At 42.7% G+C, this 22,872-nt stretch overlaps 1 protein-coding gene across 1 annotated transcript; it reads left to right on the forward strand.

The window, feature by feature from the left end:
• The first annotated feature begins 200 nt into the window (after positions 1-200).
• Positions 201-22,120, forward strand: LOC116104615 (keratin-associated protein 4-3-like). Its single transcript, XM_031391119.1, has 2 exons — positions 201-515; positions 21,806-22,120. The coding sequence occupies exons 1-2, from the start codon at positions 201-203 to the stop codon at positions 22,118-22,120; spliced, it is 630 nt and encodes a 209-aa protein (XP_031246979.1).
• Positions 22,121-22,872: the final 752 nt, after the last annotated feature.

Raw genomic sequence — 22,872 nt, forward strand, 5'->3', positions numbered from 1 at the left:
CTCTGCGAGCAAATTTTACTCATAGCTCCAGTGAGGACTCACTTGCCACCTCAGCAGCACAGGATCTGCCCTTTTCACTGTCTTTCAGCTGAGAGAGAACTAACAACGAGACAGGGGCTCAAGAAGTGAGTGACTACTACCTGAGACAGTGTGAGGTGAGTGACTGCTACCTGAGACAGTGTGAAGTGAGTGACTGCTACATGAGACAGTGTGAACTGAGTGACTGCTACATGAGACAGTGTGAGGTGAGTGACTGCTACATGAGACAGTGTGAGGTGAGTGACTGCTACATGAGACAGTGTGAGGTGAGTGACTGCTACATGAGACAGTGTGAGGTGAGTGACTGCTACATGAGACAGTGTGAGGTGAGTGACTGCTACATGAGACAGTGTGAAGTGAGTGACTGCTACATGAGACAGTGTGAGGTGAGTGACTGCTACATGAGACAGTGTGAGGTGAGTGACTGCTACCTGAGACAGTGTGAGGTGAGTGACTGCTACATGAGACAGTGTGAGGTGAGTGACTGCTACCTGAGGCAGTGTGTCTAGATAGTAAAGATGTCAGCCATCTTGTTAATATGAGCAGAGAATGGACATTTGGGTTTTCTTCCTTTCTCTCATTAACGGAAAGAAAAAGAGTCTGTTAGTAACAAAACTTACAAATAGAGGTTGGTGAGCATCTTCAGAGCAGTGGCTGATGGGGAACATTCTAGAAGGCAGGTGCTATTAATTTCACACCCTTCCTTCGGCGTCTGCAGGAGGCACCTCCCACAATCAGGATGTGTGCTATCTGTGCACATCGCACTGTTCTCTTGACTAAGGTTACATCCTCCAGCTTTGCTAGCCTCTCAAAGGGAACTCAGCCTCCTTTTCCTCCCACTGTTTCATCTTGGCAGGTGAAACCAGTATAAAGCAAAGGCTTTAAAAACATGGCTGCTTTAAATGCTCCATTTTCATGCATTTAAATGTTCCATGTGCATACATGTAGTGAATGTATAGACATACATGTAATGAGTGTATAGACATACATACATGTCATGACCTTATATACTTACATACATGTAATGACCTTATACACATACATACATACATACATACATGGAATGAGCTTATACATACAATACATTTAAGACATAGAAACTCACACACACTACAGTAGACCAGCTACTTTGGAAAGTCATATGGAGGTTAATAAAAAATCTAAAAATAGACCTGCAATATGACTGTACTTCCCAGCTATACCAGTGTTGGAAATTTACAGAAAACATTCCAAGTCAACATGTCATAGACAGGTTGTGACACAATTCACAATAGCTAAGTTGTGTGGCCAGTATAGTTGTCCAGCAACAGAGGAATAGGAAGAGAACATTCTGTTTATACAAAAATAAAATTCCTCTCATCCATGAAGAAGAAAGAACTTCTGCAGAAAAGTAGATCCAACTGGAGACAATTACCAGAAGAGGAGCGAGTCTCAGAAAGATAAATGCCCCATGTTTTCTCTCACTTGTGGGTCCCAGTCTTTACAGATAAAGTTATGTATGTGCAGGAGTGTGTAGTAAGGCTGGGGATATGTTCAAAGTGCATCATAGACGTCAATGAACATGGCCTTAGGTAATTGTGTACAATAAAAATGTTTTCAACCCAGTTGCTTTGATTTTCGAGTATTGAGTCCAGCCCAGAACCCTTGGTTGTGGCATCAGGCACCTTGGATCTGGTCCACTAACTCCTTATGTGGATTCATGGAGCTTAGCTCATTGGGCCTTAGTGTTCCCAGCTATAAAATGAGGCAGTTGGTCCAGAGCCTTTCTAACTTTCCTCATGGCATAAAACGAAATGTAATCCTTGTGTGTTTAGTGCCCTGATTCCAATGCATATGAGTGTTCTTAAATTACTAATATATACTAATGATTCCATTGTGGAAGACATATTAAAGGGCATTTTAGCTGCCAAATCTTATTCTAGATTAATTTTCCAAACCATTATAGGATAAAGCAAAATCCCTCTTCATCTATATTTTAAATGACCACAAATGTGTATATATCTAAACAAATATGGTAAGAACTGTAAATGGTATCTACAAGCAACTAGGGAATGTTTTCAACACTTATTGTGGCATAAAGAAAAAGAACTGTGCTAATCTGTGTAATAATACATTTGCATGATCCATGTACAGCGAGACCAGAAAACTCCACATGTAAAAATTATCCAGATATTAATGTACGAAACCAATGAACAAAGAATGGAAACTTTTTTTTTTCAATTTCAATTTTAATTCATCATGGGGTTTTTCATCTCCATTTGTTTTATTGCCTTAGTAAGCACACATTCATCCTTTCAGTCTCATGGAGGTAGGACTCTTATCATGAATCAGGTTCACCCTCTGTATTCTCTCTGTATTCCTTCAAGATCAATCCACGTTTGAGCCCCAAGCACTGGTCCCCATTCCTTCAGATATCTTTACACATCTGCATCTTTCTTCTCTTTACACACACACACACACACACACACACACACACACACGCACGCACATGCACACACGCACACACACATTCATGGACACACACATTTACACGCACACATTCATGCACAAACACACACACACGTTTCCACCCATATCCACTCACGTGCACACATTCACATGCACACACACATTCATGGACATACACATTTACACACACACATTCATGCGCAAAACACACACATTTGCAAACACACACACATACAGACACACAGACACACACACACACACACACTACACAATGTAGTAAGACCAGAGGGTCTTACTACAACCTTTTTCTTGGAGGCTGGGCCTGTAGGCACACACCTTTAATGTCAGCATTTGACAGACAGAGGCAGTCAAATCTCTGAGTATGAGACCAGTCTAGTCTACAGATTGAGTTCCAGGACAGCTATCTAGGTCTATGTAGAGAAACCCTGCCTTGAAAAACCAACCAATCAACCAACCAAGCAAACAACAACCAACCAAAAAGGCCTTCTAGGGTTTAAAATACCATAAGGCTCATTGGTAGAGGAAGCATGTGTTCAGTATGTATGAGTTCCTATGCTCAATTCCCAGTGCTACCTCTTAGTGAGAGAGAGACAGATAGAGACACACACACAGAGACAGAGACCAGAGGCAGAGACAGAAAGCCTTTTATTTAATACAAATCATCTTTAAATTGATCTACAATTTGGGCTCCCAGGGTACTAATGTAGGGCTTTTCAAAATCAGCACCCATTCCTTCCATTCTAAACTATACAAAGAGGCCAGCCAACGCCAGCTGAACAGGCTCTGGTTTACTCCCTCTGAATTCTGTCTCTGTTGGATCTCTGCCGGCAGGTCCAGGCGAGAGGAGAGAACCCTGCCCAGCCAAGGCTAGTTGGGACTGAGTGGAATGGTGAGTGTCAGCGACCCAAAACAAACACAAAAACAGGCTGGGAGTCTGTCAAAGCAGGAACTCTTTGTTTTTTATTGTATCAGTCTTTTGTTTATATAGGGTTGAGGAAGGAGGTGGGGATTTTGCTGAGGTGAGATGACTGATGCAGGGGGCAGGGAAAGGTGATGGAGGGTATGGGGTGACTGATGGGGCCAATAAAGTTATTCTTGAGCTAGGCAAAGGCAGGCTTAAGCAGGTCGTAAGTAAGCAAGTACTTCCAGTACGGAAGCAAGACAGGTCTCCAAACTCGAGCAAAGGCTCAGGCTTCCTCGCTAGGCCTCAGTATCTGCCCGAATATGGCCCAACATGCCTCCAAGTGTTTCAGTGTCTGCTCTGTATCCCAGTTGGATTTTACAACTATCAGTGTAACTCTGTCCTTCTAAATGAAAACTAAAGGGAGTCTAACGACCGGACTTTGTGAAGATGGAGCTGGGCTGGGGAAAGGGTGGGGCCAGCAAAATAAGATGAGGTGCACAGAACCAGGAAGGAGCAGTTGTTCTCTAAGTTTAAGGGATGCTGCTCTTTGAATGTGTCTTTCTTTCCCTGGTAGTTCCACTGAAGTCCCTTGCCCCAGTACCAAATTTAACTAAATTAGAAATAAAACTCTTAAAAACAGAATTAGGTCAAAATGAGGTCAGTCATGTTGGAACCTAGGGAAATATACCCAATGTCCTCGTAAGATGAAGTTCTTCAGAGAGAACAAGGCACGAAGATACAGTGGAAAACTTCCATCCGTGACCCATAGAGGCCGGCACACTTCTGTCCTAAACTGTCTTGATTAGAACCCAGTCCTGCTGACACTGTGGTCTTGGGCTTCTGCTGGCATCAGAACTGTGAGAAAAATACATCTCTACTGTGGAAGCTGCGCTGCCTGAAGCAGTTTGTTCCAGCTGCCTGTGGGCTGCCAGGAGTTTCTGCAGAGCATCCCTGGGTCTTCACCTAAAGGTGCCTGATGAACCACACCTCAGCAGAGACAGAACAACCTCTCTCTTCCCTGCCCATTGCGATCTCAGCTGTATTCCACTGGCCTCACTTAGGCCAGTTGACATCTAGAGTGGTCGGCTTCCAAGGCTCAGAGCAAAGCCAGGGCTGGGGGATGCCTGTGGACTCTGGTATCTGCCCAGTAGATGGCGCTTCATCCCCCCAGTGTGCTAAGGCCAAGCATGTCGCATGCAGCCTTTCTTGACTCTATTGACAAATCCTATTTTCTTTGCCTTAGATATATTTCCAGAATTGAGGCTGAGGTCATAGCTTAGCCAGCAAAGCGCTTGCTATGTAAGTATAAAGAGCTGAGTTTGACCCCGAGGAACCACCCCTCTCCCCCTCCCCCACTCCTACCCCCACAGCCAGTATGGAGGCATGTGCTTGTCATCTCAGATCTGGGAAGGTAGAGACAGGAAAATATTTGGGCTTGCTGTCCAGTCCTTGTGACTGATTTAGAGAAACAGGCGAGTGAGGAGATCTGTCTCAAACGTGGTGAGGAACAACACCTGAAGCTGACCAATGACCTCCACACGTACATGCACACACACATGTTTTTGCATCCACACATATGAGCATGCTCACACACACACACACACACACACACACAGACACACACAGACACACACAGACACACACACATACACACACACATACACACACATACACACACATACACACACACACATACACACACACACATACACACACAGACACACACACACATACACACACATACACACACAGACACACACATACACACACATACACACACACAGACACACACACATACACACACACATACACACACAGACACACACACAGACACACACACATACACACACAGACACACACACACACACACACGTTCTTTTGTATGTCCTCCACATATGTGCTGCTCTTAGTACAAATCTGGCTCACAAGTATGTCAGCAGCCATTCTCCTTCATTCCAGGTACTGTTTTTACCCAAAGCACAGAGCTTGAGTAGAGCAATGATTCTTCCTCCTTCTCCTTTTCCATCACCACCACCACCATTGTTATCATTATCATTACCTGTACCACTACAGGTCATCACCACCATCATCATCACCACCACCATCATCATCACCACCATCATCATCACCACCATCACCATCACCACCACAACCATCATCATCACCACCACCACCATCATCACCATCATCACCACCACCATCATCATCACCATCATCACCATCATTGTCACCACCTCCACCGTCATCACTGCCATCACCACAACACCTACCACAACCACCATCTCCCAAATCCAACCCCTCTCTGGCTCTCTCCTACTCACAGGGAAACTCAGGGTAGGGCTCCTCAGCTTCCAGGAGTCAGGCCTGCCCACACTCCAGCCTTCCTACCTGCCGGGCCTCCCCTTCAAAGCGTATGCGTTTCCCTTCTCTTGTCTTACAGGCAAATTCGCTTTAATGGCACCTAAATACGTGCAAAAAAATGATTGACCCCCCACATTAAAATAAAGCCTTGTGGCCTTTCTGAATATGTAAGTCGGATGCATAAATAATGCATTCTCGTTTACTGGAAAGTCATGCAACTTGTGAAATTATAAGGAAGAAAGTAGAAGATAAAATAACCCAAGTCCTGCCACCCTTAATGGTCTTCGTTAATATTCATGCGACTGAACTTTCACATGTCTTTGGGCACATCCACATCTGTAGTCCACATTTTATATAAATAGATTTTTATTATCCATACCTTTTAAATATTATACACAACTTTCCCCTGATCTTCAAACTTTCTGTTTACTTACGTCCCCTTCACCCTGTCCTTTGCATGACCCTGGACCCAGGGAGAAAATGTTAACAATTTGGAATATAGCCTTTCATGTTTGTTTCCCAGCTTCCTTGTCATGAGTGAATAGTTAAGGACATATATTTGGTTTTGTGGTCATTTACAGTATGAACATTAGACTGCACAATATTCTCTGCTTTTCTCTGGCTCCTAAGGAAGAACTGTTAGCCAAACAATATTGACGTGTTTGCCAGTTGCTGCATCATGGTATAAATGTATCACAGTTTACCTAACCAGGCTGCTATTGATGAATATTCAAAATATTTAGAAATACTCCACATGCCATAATAAATATAACATTCTTTTTCAGATTGGTAATTTCATTTCTAATAGACTTCTCCATAATGTGGACTGATCGTACCATGTATCTCTCTTACAACTATAATGCATATTCCAGGTCATGAGACTCTAGTGCTCTAATCTGTCATTTTATCATCAATTTGTGATATGGACGAAACTCTGATCATTTAAAGCTGCATCCTTCTTTTTTAATTCATGGTGAGGAACCGTTCTTCGGAAGCAGATCCCAACAATAAAGGTCTCAGGATTGTCTGAAGAAATGCAGATTTAAAAACTGGAGATATTCCTGACATCAAATTAGTGAAAAGTTCAAGAGAATTTGCACTTGCCTGGATGCACACGTGATACAAAGGAGACTGCCGCTATTCACACAAGAAATGCTCATTTTTTCCTGGCTTTTGTGTCCTAAGCTTTTGTTCACAGAGAACTCCAGTCACACCTCACTCCTTAAAGGTCTCTAGCACCCTGCCCACACTTGCCCACTCTCTTCTGATTTTCCTCCAAGACTTGTAAGCTCTATACTTCATACTTCCAACTCCAATACTCGTGGGATTCCTTTTTAACCCACGAGAAGGGGTGGGAGCAGATTTTCTCCTTCTTCCAGATGGGAACAAATGATACTGGCATCACTTATTCAATACTTTATTCATCACTAAATGTGGGGCCCAAGGTCAGACATCATTTCAGCTGGGTCACACTTGCCTTGGTGAGTGCATACAGCAGGTTACTCTATCCATTGGCTCTCCTGGTTCTTCAGATTGTCAACTGTAGATCATGGAGACTTGTCAGCCAGGTGAGCAGTATCCTGTCCATAAGTGTCTACGAGGAATAGGCTCTGCTTCTCTGAAGAACCCCAGCTAACTGGTTAGTTATTATTTGACCATTTTCTGTCTTGCAAAGCTCCCTTTCCCTGGTCAGGTTTGCTCCAGAGAGCAGGCTCATGTTGGGATTTCTGAGCTGATGGCTTTTTTGGTTAAATCTCCGGATATATGAGGCCTGACAACCAGAAAATTTGCCAGGATGTTGCTGCCCGGTCACAAGATTCTAACTGTCCCCTCTTCTACCTTTATGCAATCATGCTTTCCCATTACACTCAGTGGAGCAACATCATCTCCCTGGGAGTTAAATCTCCTGTAACTTCTTTTAAGTCATGTTCTCTGATAATAACTTCTTAATGGAAATTATATTCATCCAACAAATTTTACTTTGGAAAAGTCCAGACTTCATTAGTAAGAAGAAATGGCTGTCACATGGTGACAAAGCATCCAGGTGTCTCTGTGATTTGACAGGGCCTAAGCCCTGCTTCATCTCTGCAATGTACCAGGTACCCACAATTCCTTGGAGTTTAATTTGCTCACTTCTGTCTGTTCAATTATCAGACTGGCTATGCTTTTTGATCATTTTTTGCATTAACATTTACTAAGATGATCATTTGGAAGGACATTTCTAGAAAGTTCCCTTAGTGGTTGTTTTATACAGTATATTTCCATTCACATTTGGACTGAAAAAAAAAATCACATTAAAAAACCACTAGAACCAGAAGGAGACAAGGAAATCCCTTACAGGCACTATCAATAAAATATCCACCCTTCTATGGAGGCTTCATGAGTAGCTACCTCTCATCGACTCTGGGCAGTGCCTCTGGGTCCCACAAAAGCAATATAGCCTAGAGGACCAGTAAGACAGCTCAGCAGGAAAAGGCATTCGCCCCATGCCTGGTGATGTGAGTTCAGTTCCCAGGACTCACATGGTAGAAGGGTGAGTACCTCCCACAAGGTGATCTCTGATACCCATGCTCATGCTAAATAAATGAAGAAATTTTCTAATAACAAGAATGCTGGCTTTTCTAATGAAGAAGACAATGTAGGGACAATTGTACATGCAGAGCTGACACTGTGTCTTACTCTTAACAAATATTCCATAAAAATATTTTCCCTCTTCTTACTTCTCAGAGGCATGGTTCTAGCTCAGTCCTCTTTTGATAATCTCGATGCCCTCCATGAAGCAACCAGAAAGAGTGTGAGCTCCTGAGGAAGGAGCCCTCTGCAGAGTCTTAGCATGTGTGGCATCTAGTTGATATGTCTCCTTCAGAGAGATAGATCAAAACCCTAGACTGTGAAAACCATGGCTTCCTTGATGGTCTCATCACTTGGAAAGTGTTAATTGGTATGAGCTGAAGGCAGAACGCCCTGTTCTTCTTTGCCACAGAGGAAGCACTGTTTTCTAATTGAAAGGCAGCTCTACAGCCTACCCGGGAGGGAAGAGAAAGGCACTGCTAATTTGCCCAGTGTCACACTTGCTTTGCTCTTCATTAGACCAAGGTAAGAAGACAGTGACTGCAGGTGTCCCATAGAGAGAAGGGGGTGCAAGTAAAGTGTGCCTGGTTCCCACTATTGTCTAGGAACCCAAGGAACCCACTGGACAGAAGACAGTCTTTCTTTAGCCAAAGCCTTTCTAGTCAAATATAATTGCTCCCTGCTTGGGATAAGCACTTATATCAAAACCAGTCTTCATCCACACAGGAAAGAATTATTGAAAAAAGCAATATATGACAGCCACCTTTCGAGGTACCAGTGTCAGGGCCATGAAAGAGAAACAAGGCTCTGTGAACTCCATCTGGGAGCTAGAGATGCAGTGTGATCTCCGTTATTAATGGGAGGCGCAGAAGAAGTGCAGAACTGGTAGGCTGATAAGATGGAATGAGAACGTTAGTTTAGATCCTGTGGCTAGTCAGGGTGGCCTCTGCGAGAGGTGACATTTGAGCAGGGACCTGAATTCAAAGAGGAGGAAATCTTGTAATATTGTGGGCCAAAGATTTCACAACAAAGTAAGAGAGGTCACAGGCCCAGGAGCACTGTCTGCCTGGGTGTGTCTGAAAACATAAGAGGTCAGGGGACATTGCTTGGAGCTGCAATGGCAGCCATGGGTTTGAGCTTCATGACTAACTAGAAGCATATTGTATTGAGATTTGGTCAAGACTGAACAATGGTTCTTCAGCACGTTCAATTCTAATCTCTAGCATTGATAAATGCATCACAGAAAGGCTAACACTCCAGCCCCTTTCGCAGACTTGCATGTCATGAGCACATGCAAAGGTATGGATACACACTCATGGGTGTGTGTAGACACAGCACATACATTTTCTTTACTCAAGGAAGCTGACCGTCTTCTCTGGGTAGCCACCTGAAATTTCAAATAAGGGCCTTCAGTTACTCATTTCTTCCACAGGTCCCAGAGAACTAGGACTTTGTATCCATATGTATCCTTAATGTGCTCAAAACATAAGACAACTGGGGCTAAATGCTGAGCTTTGAGCAGACAAACCACTTCCAAATAGAGGTGAGCCAGTCTCAAACATGGGAGCCCTCAGGGTTAAATAAGGGACTGATATAAGGGTTAAATAAGGGACTTGTCAAAATCCTGTTCTCAGAAAGCATGGGCACAATTCATTCTTACATAATGTTCTTCAGTTTATTTATCTTTCAACTCTGCCCATTCTGTTCCCTGGCCCAAATAGAGTTGGTAAACTAGGCTCATCTCTGCAATCGCTGGGTATGGAAAATAAAGGATATTTGTCTGATTGAACAGAACATCTCTCTGGATGTAACAGCCCTAGAGTGTGATCCTGTAACAAGCAGACAACTCTACAACTGTGCTTAATTTACTTTGTAAAAACACGGAGTAAATTAAAATCTCAATAATTTTGAATGAAATTTTGTCTCTTCTCGAATTTCACTTAAAATTTTAATTGCCTTTAGACATAAATTGTATTTAATCTTAGTAGACAATTTAAAAGCAAGGCTAAATTCTGAAACAATATATAATTGTTTTAATAATACTAGTAAAAATTAAATTCAGTTATTTAAATTTTTTCATTCCTTCAGTTACATGAAAATTTTATACCATAGCTTCATATATATTTATTTTTAATTTTTTTTCCCACTAGATGGTGAAGATAAATCTGGATGTGGTGGCATATGCTTGGAGTCAGAAGGTTGATGAACTCTGGGCCAGTTTGGGCTACAAAGGTAAGTTCTCCAAAATAAGAAGAGAGGCTATTATTTTACTCTTTATTGGTTCAATTTATGACTTTAGATATTTAGATGTAGAGGTTATGGTATTTCCTCATTCCCCATGGTGGGGATAGGCACAAATATGAGGGGTGTTCACATAGAGTCCCGCAGACCAGGGTTGGACTCCTAGTTTGCTGGTAGCCATGAGACAGTTCTGAGCAATGTAATGACGAACTAGAAGCTATCATACTGAGATGTGAGGGCGACTTTCTCCCCTCCCCCCACCCCACACCCTCCAGCACTCCTGAGTCTAATCACCGGAACTTGTAAATACATCATAGAGAACCTCAGGCCATCTCAGTCCATGCTCATAGCCAATGAGTGGTCTGGAGATACAGCTGAAGGAAAGAAAGGGTTCTCCCTGTCTAGGGGCCACACTTTCCTTCCAGGGCACCTTGACTTTATCCTTGACCACAAACAGTACAAGGGATAGTGTGATTTTCCAGGAGGACCATATGTCACATTCAGCTCATATGCTTCTGCAGTTGGTCTGCTCGCTTTGAGTCCTGGCTCCTCCCTTGTCTTTTGCATGACTCTGAATGGCTCATTTGAACTCTCTGTGTCCCTCAGGAGGTTAAGTATCTGATTCATGAGATCATTGTGAAGTCTAAATAAAGTAACCTCCATGAAAATTTTAGAACAGGAGCCAGCATATACACTATTTATAATTATTTTTCTTCTTACTGGATACAAAGTGATAACCCTGGAAAGGACAAGGCTTTGGTTCCCTGAACTTTTTGTTCTTTGTTTAACTGAATAATTCTTAGAGAGGTGAGGTTTTCAAACTCAGCAGTATTGAGGTGGGGCTGGATACAGACGCAGTTATAGCCTAGGAGAAAAGCTGGCTTGCTACTGCAAAGATGCCAGGACTCTTACTCTGAGTGCAGCTTCCTGCAGGACCCAAGGCTCCTAGAGTTTGTCATCTTATTTTAGAAATTAAAATGACTCACAAAAATTAAATAGCAAAGAAAGGAGACTCTATCAAATGACAGTAAAGTGCACTTACTGCTTATTGTGTCCTCCATGAAGCAGCCACCCTGGCAAACACATGGCAGACCTGGATGTGTAGGTTACAGGAGCCCAGTGAGCTTTATCCACATCAAAGTGTGGGAATGGCTTACAACAATATTTCTGAAGTCTGGCAAAGCCTGAAGAAATGTCAGGTGGAGGGACTGGAGAGCCAGGTCTCACCACACATATAAAACCAGAATATCCTGAGCTGAGTTCCTTGAATCTATATTTCCTAATGTACGATTTTTTAAAAATCAAGAGCAAAATTGCTTAATTGAGCTTGCAAATATCCCAGATATTTTGAACTTGCAAAAATTAGCTACTAACACCAAATTGTACCAGTTGTATAAAATGCAACCTAGAACTTTGATAGATCCAGGGCTGGGCGAAGTCCCTCAGTTCTGAAGAATGTCCTTACACACTTGCCTTAACTATCAACAGGAATATTGGAGCTAGATGTGGTGGGTTACCTGCAAGTCTAAGACAGGAGGTTTGCTGTAGGGTCAGGGCCAGCCTAGATTTCATGATGAGTTGCAGACTACCCTGTGACACAGAATGAGACACACTGGAGGGAGGGCAAAAGGGAGGAGGGATTTAAATATTTATTTACAAAGTTGTTTACATATAAACACACACTTCACACACATATACACACAAACACACACAGACACACAAATACACCGATATACACACATATACACATATACACATACACACACAAACCATAGACACACATACATGCACATACACACAAACACACATACACAAGCATACATATATACATACATACATGCATGTACGCATACATACATACAAATACATATACATACACAAACACACAAACTACACACACACACATACTTGAACATACACACACATACACACATACACTCGCATACATACATGCATACATATACAAACACACACATACACACATGATTACACACAAATACATACATATACATGCAGTCACACACACATACACACAAACACACACACACACACACATGTGCGCACACACACAAGTCTTTAATTCTTGCTGAGGTAGAAAGGTCTTTGCCCAGACACCCACATGACTTGCTGTGGTTCTCCACCATCTTTCTGAGCAAGCCACACTGCGCTGCGGCCAGACTTCCCTCAGCTATCCTCTGCTAACAGTGCAGCTCACCACTGCTGTTCTTATCATCCCTCACACTCTCCTTCTCAGAGCATTTATCCTTGTCTTTCACTCTCTAGCTAAGAATTAAGGTCCATAACAAGAGATTTGTTCTCTGCTCTTCTAGGGGTGGCACATATACAGTAGGCATCAGCAAATATTTATTGAGTGATGAAATAAGCAAGCATACTTTTATACTCACATTCCACAACTCCTCCAGGCTTCTTAATTAAAGCCTGCAAGCTTCTAATGATGCCACACCAGCGTTGCCTCTGTGTGTAGCTGTCCTTATAGATCTTCCTGACCCCAGAGAGATGACTGCTCCACAATACTTCCTCGGCATTTATGTATTCTTTTGTCCTATTATTCATTAGTCAGTATGTTTATCTCAGCTTCTCTATATGTAATGAGTTTCTCTACATCAAGGACCATTGCTGGTTTGTCTCTGTACCACTCGTCTTTGTGTTCAGTGAATGAAAAATGAGTACTTCTTTTCTAACACACACACATACCACATGCACACATGCATGTACACATATACATGCACACACATGTACACATAAGCACACACATGTACACACATACCACACACATGTACACATACATGCATACATATACACATATGTAAATACACATGTACACATGGACACAACACACACATGGACACACACACCACATGCATGTACACACACAAAATGAAACCATAAACACTTTGAACAAAAGGGTCTTTTAGATTGCAGAGCTGTGTCTGAGAAGCAAGTGTTAAGTGTGTATCAAACAGATCCTTCAGGGTCTTCACCCCTGCATCCAGAGCCCTACACTCCAGCCCTTCCACTGAGATGCATCAAGGTGAAAGCCCATGGCCAGGGTCATGAAAAGTGCAGCTGCTGAGCCTAGAGGTGGATGCAGGAGACCTGATGCTACCAAGACACGCCAGGGTCCCCAGTCAAAGAGAAGCCAGAGGAAAGCCCCCAATGTGCAGCCTCCAGTCTCAAGAACAAGGGGTTAACTGGATCCACTTGTCAGTCACTCAGCTCTTGTGCTCTGATCCAGCTTCCCACTGAGGAAAGCACGGCTCTCACACTTACAACACCAGCCGCTGTGCTGAGAAGCAGAGGAAAAGTAGGAGATGAAGCTCACCACTTCTGTCTTCGAGGCAGAGCTCACAGCTGCCATTTATGAGGCTCTTCAGCATGTGTGGCGAAGTCTTTCGTTACCAGGTGCCTGCTCTAGATTCGGAAGTGTGCTTTCCATAGAGTACTCAGATCTGGACATTCCACAAGAAATGTCCTCCCCTCGGTATGCAAAAGTGCTGACGAAAACACACTCTGTTGCCTCAGATGGGGGCTCTGCTCAGTGTTTGGTTTGGAAAACTGGAGTTATCCTTCCTGGCTTGGGAAGTTTGCTTTTAGTATTTGTGGGCAGTGTTTCCTATACTTACTGAAAACATTCTACTTAAAAGCATTATCTTAGGCAAGATGAAACCAGGGTGACCATTTCTCCATTATAGTCAGTATTTAATAAGTGTCCAGGTCATGAACACTTTGTAGATATACCCTAGAGTTTATAATTCTTGCTCAGGGGCTGTTGGAAGAAGACATTCGAATGCCAGAAGTAGGGGAGACTTGTAACATCGATGTTAAAAGTTAAGACGATACATACTCACTGGTGATTAACTCCCAGAATGCATCTAGTCACTGACCTTCAATTACCTTTGCCTTACACATAAAACATTCTCTATCTGGTTGTGCTAAGCATATCCCAAGTAGAAGTGGTGAAATAAAGCAGTCTCTGATGTGGGCAAGAGACGTGGCCTTTGCCCTGACTGCACTGAGTCCTGCAATGAGCATTTGGCTGTTCCCTATCTAATTAACTGTGATGGACTATTGATGTTCCACAGTTGTTTGTCCTAGTAACAAGATCCAAAATTAGAATGGCAACAGCTCACTCAGACAGCTGCCACAGAAAACAAGCATGTGGAAATGCTCCCTGGTCAAGGTAACACAGTAGAAATAGCAAAGCCGCACGATTATGTCACGCTGTTTTATTTTTCCATTTTGGGCGTAGCTAACATAGCAGAAGCAGTAACAGAGACTGCTACTTCCAATCAGGAGACCGAGGATGAACATGCAGCCTGAAGAGTGCAAATCACAGAGCAGTGCAGCAACAGACACTGAACAATGTGGGTCAGTTCCTTGCAATGTTTAATTAGAGTAATATATCTGTTTGCGATCCACAGCCAATGTGACAAGCTAATGTGTCCATGTACAGGCAAATTAACCTCTGCCAGTCAGCTCTGAGGATCTGTGAGGAAGCCACTGGGTTTTGCTTCTATCCATGTGGGACTGGATAAAACTTAATGATAATTATAAACACAAATGTTCAGAGGAAGTATATTTCACATGAAGTGCTTTCCATAGGACTCCGTGTTCTGGGCAAGCTATCAGACTCAAGCAACTACAAGAATGAACATTTGTATTCCTCTTTACTTTCAAAAACCTCATCATACTAAACTCTTTCTTTTTAGAACACTTTTAGGTATAACCTATGTAATGGCTATTCCTGGTTGTCAACTTGACTATATCTGGGATGAGCTACACTCCAGAATTGGAAGGCTCATCTGTGATCCTGATCTTGAGGCTGGAAGATACAAGTTTCTGACCTGGATCTTGGCATGGACATCTTGAGGCACAGTGGCTATGAAAAGTTTAGGTGGTACATGCCTTTAATCCCAGGAGACTAAGGCAAGGAGATCTCTGAGGTCAAGGTCAGCCTGGGACAAAGCAAGTCCCAGATCCAAGCATGGCAGTACACACCTTTAATCTGGGCCACACCCTCTGCTGGAGACCTACATTAAGGACATTGGGAGAAGGAAGATTCACTCTTCTTCGATGCTTGCACTTACTTGCCAGCACATCTGTTGGAATCTATTTTTACAGAAAACCAGCTGAAACAACTAGCCTCATGGGACTAAGCAACTACTAGATTCTTGGGCTTCCCATTCACAGCTGACCATCGTTGGGAGTTGGCCTACAGAGTGTAAATCATCATAATAAATTCTCTCAATATAGAAAGACATCCTATACGTTCTGCGACTCTAGGGAACCCTGACTAATACAATCTATATCCCGTCTTCACATACTCCCGGAAGACACTTCCACTAACTTATGGACCTACGCTGACATGTACGTTACAGAAAGTCCACCATTAGCATTCCGATTCTCTTTCAGTGTTGCACATTCTGTGGACTCAGGAAAGAAATTAATAGCCAGATGCCCACTGTCTGAACTATCCCCCATGCTCCATCCATCTCCCTTCCAACAGCAGCTCCTGGCAAACTCTCCTCTTCTTGAGTCTCTCTGGTTTTGCCTCTCTTGACTCCATTGGAACCACATCCAGCAGGCTTCTTTCACTTATCAATAAGGCAAATAAATCTTTTCCATGGGGGAAAACAGATTTCTTCCTCACACTGAGTAATATTCTGTTGTTTGAATGTGCTGTGACATATGTGTTGGGTTTTAGTTGCACCTGAGTTTTCAGTTCCTTCCTACAAATGCTGAGGGACATGACTGCTAGGTGGTCTAACTTCTCTCAAGGTGTCTGTGCTACTCTGCACTTGAGACACCCAGTTGCATCACGTTCTGACCAGCATTAGTGGTGGTGGTATGCTGGGCTTTGAGCATTTTAATAAGCCCAGATGAGGTATTTCATCACCTTGGCCTGCATTGGTCTGCAGCCTCCTGACACTGTGATGCTGTCCATTGTTTCATATACTGACTCTTTGTGCATCTTCTTTGGCAAAGTGTCTAGTAATATCTGGGACATTTTTTAATGGGGCTGGTTGCTTTCTTGTTGTTGAGGTTCTTTGCTTTATAAAATTGTTATGCACATTATTATTTTATACTTATTAATTGTTGTGAACATTATTACTTTACTTAAAGTAGAAGCAACTGAGTAACCGTGTGTGTGTGTGTGTGTGTGTGCTTGCATGTGCATGCACATATAGGGTACAAATGTGTATGTAAGTACACATGAGTGGATGTTCATGTGGGGTGTTCATGTGCATGTATGTATGTGAATGTGCATGCACAGGTGTTCATGTGCATGTATGTATGTGAGTATGCATGCACAAATGCTCATGTGCATGTGGAGCCCACAATTCAACACCACCTGTCATTCCTTTGTTTTTTGGTGCTCAGTGTCTCACTAGGCTAGCTGGTCAGTGGGCCCAGGGATCTTTCTATCTCTACTTCCCAGTGCTGGGATCATAGGAACATCAGTATGTGCAGTTTTTTTACATGGCTGCTGGGGGGCCAACTGTGGGTCTTTGTATGGCAAGCATTTTACTGACTGAGCTTTTCAAAAAGTCAGGCTGGGGAAAAGTTCATTCAGCAAAACACTTGCCAAACAGTAATGAGGACCCAATTGCAATTAGGGCCTGAGTTATTGAAGTTTAAGTATTATTACCTTGAAAGAGAGATTTCTTTGATTTACCTAAAGCAATTTCAACTTTTCTACTTCATTAAATTGTCATTACTCAATTTTGAAGGTAGAATTCAGGAGGAGTTTCCACAAAGCAGGACTTTGGAAAGACATGGATTCTTGTTTGATATTGTTTGCTGATATTGTTTGGCTGGGGAGATGTCAGGGCCACAAGTTTATTGCCTGTTAATTACAGATCCTCCCAGCATGCTTTCAAAAATGTCTGTGTAGAGTAGATGGGAACAATTACCAGATTATCCCAGAGGTTAGTCACTTAGCCTTTTATGATAGGAAAAGAATTAAGTCTTTGGGCCTGCATTTCCCCAGGAGCATAGGTTTGTAGGATTTGCAAAAGATAGTCCAGGGGGGCATTTAAGCTGGGGTCAAAGGGCTTTTAAAATGTGATGTCAAGACATTATTTCCTTCCCTTTCTTCTTTGAGAGCTAAAGCCAGTTCCTACTCCTCCCAGCATGCCTTGTGGTCCCGATTTCCACCCACAGAACTGTACCAGGGACCCTCACATTGAGGAGGAAATAGGGTACTACAAAAAGTACCCTGCTAGTCCCCACAAAGCCCGATGGCACATTCCCATGTGTTCAGTGTGTGATGTCAACTGTGTAGAAATAAGCAACAGTAGGGGAAGTCCTCATGTCAAAACCCCTGCCAAGGAATGAAGCCCATCAGGGGACAGCAAAGCTTTCAGAGGGACATTGGAGATGGGGAAAGTCAGAAGGAAAAAAGCCCCTGGGATCCTTTAGTCTTGAGAAGAGGAAGAGGTAACTCGCTATCTCCTTAAATGCAGAGTGCATTATTATTCAGAAGCCATATCCAGATGTAGGAACACTTCCCTACTGAGGATAGAGCAGGAAACAATGGGCTCCAGCTGGAGAAGGAGGAATATATATGTAACAGGAGGGGTTTCCTGACACTCATGGTTATAAAGCATTATAACGGGATACTAGAGAAGCTGTCATAGCTGCCTCCCCACAGAATTTTAAGAATACAACAGACACCTCTTGGTAAAAATGGTTTAGATAAAATCTCCCCGGAGGCCAGAGGATGGATCAGAGAACTTCTCAGGGGCCCTTTCAGCAATATGTGTTTATCATTTTAAAACTGGACTATCAAGCTTTTCCAGCTAAGCCCTATCCAGTAAACTTGGAGCTATATCATTTCTCTCTTCCCACCCCCAGCTCCCTCCAATCTTATTTTCTCTGTTTATCCCTTGCTTTGTGGATGTCTGCTTGACACTTGCTCCTTAATTATCATGTTCACACTGCTGGGAATGCTGTTGAGGCACACGGGCACTAGTAAAGATGGATGGAGTGTTCTCAAGGACAGAGAAAAGAGGGCCTCGGAGCATTGCATAAAGGCTCTGCAGGCTCTCTGAACTGGGAAATGCAGTCCCCAATGAAGCCAGCATTGTGTTCCCAACAAAGCCAGCATTGCTCTCACAACTTTTTCCTTCTTTCTTTTCTTTTCTTTTGTGGGAGGGGGCTCGTTTTTTGTTTGTTTGGGTTTTGTTTTGTTTGTTTGTTTGTTTTGCATTGACTTCTGTCTCCATTCAGGATACCAAAAACTTGAAAATCTTTCACTCTTGAGGCAGGGAAGCTCTTGTCATATCACACAAGGCTTACTGTTGCTCAGACTTGGCCTTCCTTTCAAGTCCCAGCACCATTTACTACAGCATCATCTTGAGTGCCTTGTGCCAAAGGAGACCCAAGGTGGCTGTTGCCAGCCTTGTCTTCTGTCATGCAAGGCAGATATGAGGGCACATGGAAGGTGTGTCAGTCCATGAAAGGCTCTTCTAAAACCTGTGCTTTTCCAGTTCCAGATGGCTGCCTGCCTTTCTAATTCAAACTTTAACAAATTTATGTTGCCTTCCCAGGACAACCCTGAATAAGAGAAGGTTGAAAATTAAGAAGTTTAAATTTACAAAGCCAAGAAATTTAGCAAGCTCGCCTGAGAATTACTCATTTAAAGTCATTTGAGAAATGATACAATATCTAAGCAGATGCCAACAGGGGAAACTGCAATACTTAGTGGAAGCAACATAATTATTAGCTTTAGATTTAAGTACAAGTGCCATATGTACTTACATAAATGGCAATGCGTATGCAAATAAATGCAGCAGTTTATAAAATGGAGCACTCTTTTACCAGTGAAACAGTAGGAAAAACTATTGTTCATACATCCAGACTTGGAAGAAGTGCTGTTTTCTTTTTAAGTATTTTAATTAAATTCATTTTGAGTCTCCATGTACACGATAGGCACAAATCTTGTGTGATTTCAGTTTCTTGCTTGCATTTCCTGGAGACATCAGGAGCCCCAGGACACTTAATGAGATATTAAAACATCCGGCAGGGGCATCTGGTGCACAGCATTGGGCACTCTCCAGCTGGCATCCACTGGCATGTCTGCTGTCCCATCTGGTCTTTGGTCATCACTCCACGTTTGCCACTACAGTTTGTCAGCCTCCCCTCTTACAAAGCAAGCACACACCTGCCGGCTGTCTCCCAAAAGCATACTTCTCTCCCTCTTGGTGGATGGGACCACTGTGTTACTGTTTCTATTTGAGGCTCTTTCATGTAGACAGGACCAACAATGTAGTTTGTGGAGCCAAAAGGAAAGTGAGATTGCTTAGCTGCATGTGTAAATGTACCAAGAAATCCGAGGTGGTGATGGGAAGCATATATGACAGGACATCATCCTCACTCAATGACCCAATATTATGCAACTATGTACATGCACATGCCTGTCCACACACTATACTAGTTGCTGGCAATGGCCAGACACTTACCCCTAAGCAAAGTACAGGTGCTCTGTCCTCAGGGACTCGTGCTTCTGGAGAGTCTATCTCTCTCATCAGAACAAAGTTCCTGCCCCCCAGTCCCCAGAGCCTAATTCCGTAAGCAACCCGAGTCACTCCTCAGTAGGAAGAGAGAGGGGGACATCTATACAGAGCATCCACATCTCAAAAACACATTCTACAGTAATGGCAGGTTAACAGTATTCAGGGGGAAAGGCCAGGTGGTATGGTGGTGCACACCTTTAATACCAGCACTCAAGAGGCACAGGCAGGAGGGCTGCCTTCTTTCTCTTTCTCCTGTGTCCTTCTCAGCACAAGCCAACTTTCCAACTCCATCAAATATCAAATCCACTTCTGTGATAATTTGTTTGTTTGCTCTTTCATTTGTTTGTTTAGACTAAACTAAAAATGCAGGCTATCCAAACTCAAAAATGTTTCTGGTTTTGGTTCTGGCTTTGTTTGTTTGTTTGTTTTTTGCCGTTTCCAGATGGGGTTTCTCTGTGTGGCAATGGCTAGCTAGGAACTCACTCTGTAGACCAGGCTGGCCTGGAACTCAGAAATCCACCTGCCTCTGCCTCTTGAGTGCTGGGATTAAAGATGTGCACCACCATACCACCTGGCCTTTCCCTCCTGAATACTGTTAACCTGCCATTACTGTAGAATGTGTTTTTGAGACGTGGATACTCTGTATAGATGTCCCCCCCCCTCTTCCTACTGAGGAGTGACTCCAGTTGCTTACAGAATTAGGAAAAAGCCAATAGGGAACAGAGATGGAGATGTCTCAGCTCATTAGCAAGAGCTTATATATGTTGACCAAGCCTCCTCAGTCTGAAGTATCAGTCATAATCCTATACTGCCTTTCATAAGCATGAAGGCATGGCAGCTTCAGTATTTATCACAGTGAGAAGACATGATTCCTGGCTCTTTCTATGCCATCCAAAAGAATGTCTAGATCATTAAAATATGATAAACACATGCCTCAAAAAAAAAGAAATGTGTCTAGTCTGAATTTTGTTAGTTCAACACTGAATTTTAGTAAAATATTAATATACTGATGCTGTATTTTATCTAGAGATGTGTGTATACATATACATGGTATATAACATATAACATATGTACACATATGATATATAATGATCAACAGAAACAAAGATGAGTCCCCTCAAGTTTTTGACAGAGGCAGACAAACAGCAGATATAAATCATCATACTCAGGTGGCTCTTGAACCTATATTTGTTTTCCCTAGATATTCAGTTACATTAATAGAAGTTTAGAAATAATCTTCAGGTTTCATGATCCTTCAAAGCTACAAACCTAAATATGGACAATTCTGATAGGAAGGTGGTCTCCTATCAGAATGTAAGGATTTTGAATGTAACAGTGCCTCTGAATGTAAGTCTGGGCCTGGGCCATTTCTGGTAGCAGACTTGGAGACTTAGTTGCACTGTGGTAACCACTCTCTGCCCATGTGATGGAAGGTGACTTACTTCTCTGAGCCTCACTAGGAAGTCTAACAGGAGTCTGCATACTAACACCCATGTCAGAGTGATCACACCAACACCTGTGTCAGAGTGGTCACACCAACACCTGTGTCAGAGTGGTCACACCAGCACCTGTGTCAGAGTGATCACACCAGCACCTGTGTCAGAGTGATCACACCAGCACCTGTGTCAGAGTGATCACACCAACACCTGTGTCAGAGTGATCACACCAACACCTGTGTCAGAGTGGTCACACCAACACCTGTGTCAGAGTGATCACACCAGCACCTGTGTCAGAGTGGTCACACCAGCACCTGTGTCAGAGTGATCACACCAACACCTGTGTCAGAGTGATCACACCAACACCTGTGTCAGAGTGGTCACACCAGCACCTGTGTCAGAGTGATCACACCAGCACCTGTGTCAGAGTGATCACACCAACACCTGTGTCAGAGTGGTCACATCAGGACTTGTGTCAGTGTGATGACATTTTGAGTCCTCAAAGCCTCATGGTTGTGCTTCTGTTTCCCCCTTTTCTGATTCAGGTTGCATACCAGTAGTATATACATTTTTACTAACGTGTATGCCAAGTATTATTGACAGTTCTCACCATCTATTAACTATTAAATTCTCACAATTAGATGATGCTAGTGCTATGGTTCCCATTTTACAGATAGAGAACCTGAAGAGCAGCAAAGTTAAGCCACTTGCCCAAGATCACACAGCAAGAAAAAGGATCCAGAGAGCCTGACTTTAGAATCCATTCTCTTAAAACAACTCATCAATTATTTCATTTATCTGACACTGATGCTTGACTTCTGATGACATTTTATCCATCTTACAATGAAAGCAATGTAAACTACTAGGAAAACATAGAAAAAAAGCCTTTGTCAAACTTACTAGACTCTTTTTCCTGAGCAAGACAAGAAATGTGTAACTTATAAAATCAAAGGTTAGTGAGTTATATAAAAACCTAAGACTGCTAGGAATCCAAGTTATAGGACAAGAGACAAATGAGGAAATAACAGTTGCATCACGAATAATAATCAAAGTGTTAAAGTCTACAATATACTAAGAGCATCTACAAATCAATAATAAAAGAATACATTAGTAGGAAAAATGGCAAGTTCTATAAAAGGAAAAGTCACTAAAGAACAAATGGCCAATTCCTGGTGTGAGCATCAGTCTCACTGACAACTGACAGAATAATAAAACAGTAAAGAAGGGACCACTTTTATCTACTGGGCTTTTACAGAGAATAGAATTATCCTTAAAGACTAGTGGATAAGGGGACAAAGTGTTATTTTGTGTG

This window comes from Mastomys coucha, unplaced genomic scaffold (assembly GCF_008632895.1).
Source record: "Mastomys coucha isolate ucsf_1 unplaced genomic scaffold, UCSF_Mcou_1 pScaffold22, whole genome shotgun sequence".
Taxonomy (NCBI): Eukaryota; Metazoa; Chordata; class Mammalia; order Rodentia; family Muridae; genus Mastomys; species Mastomys coucha.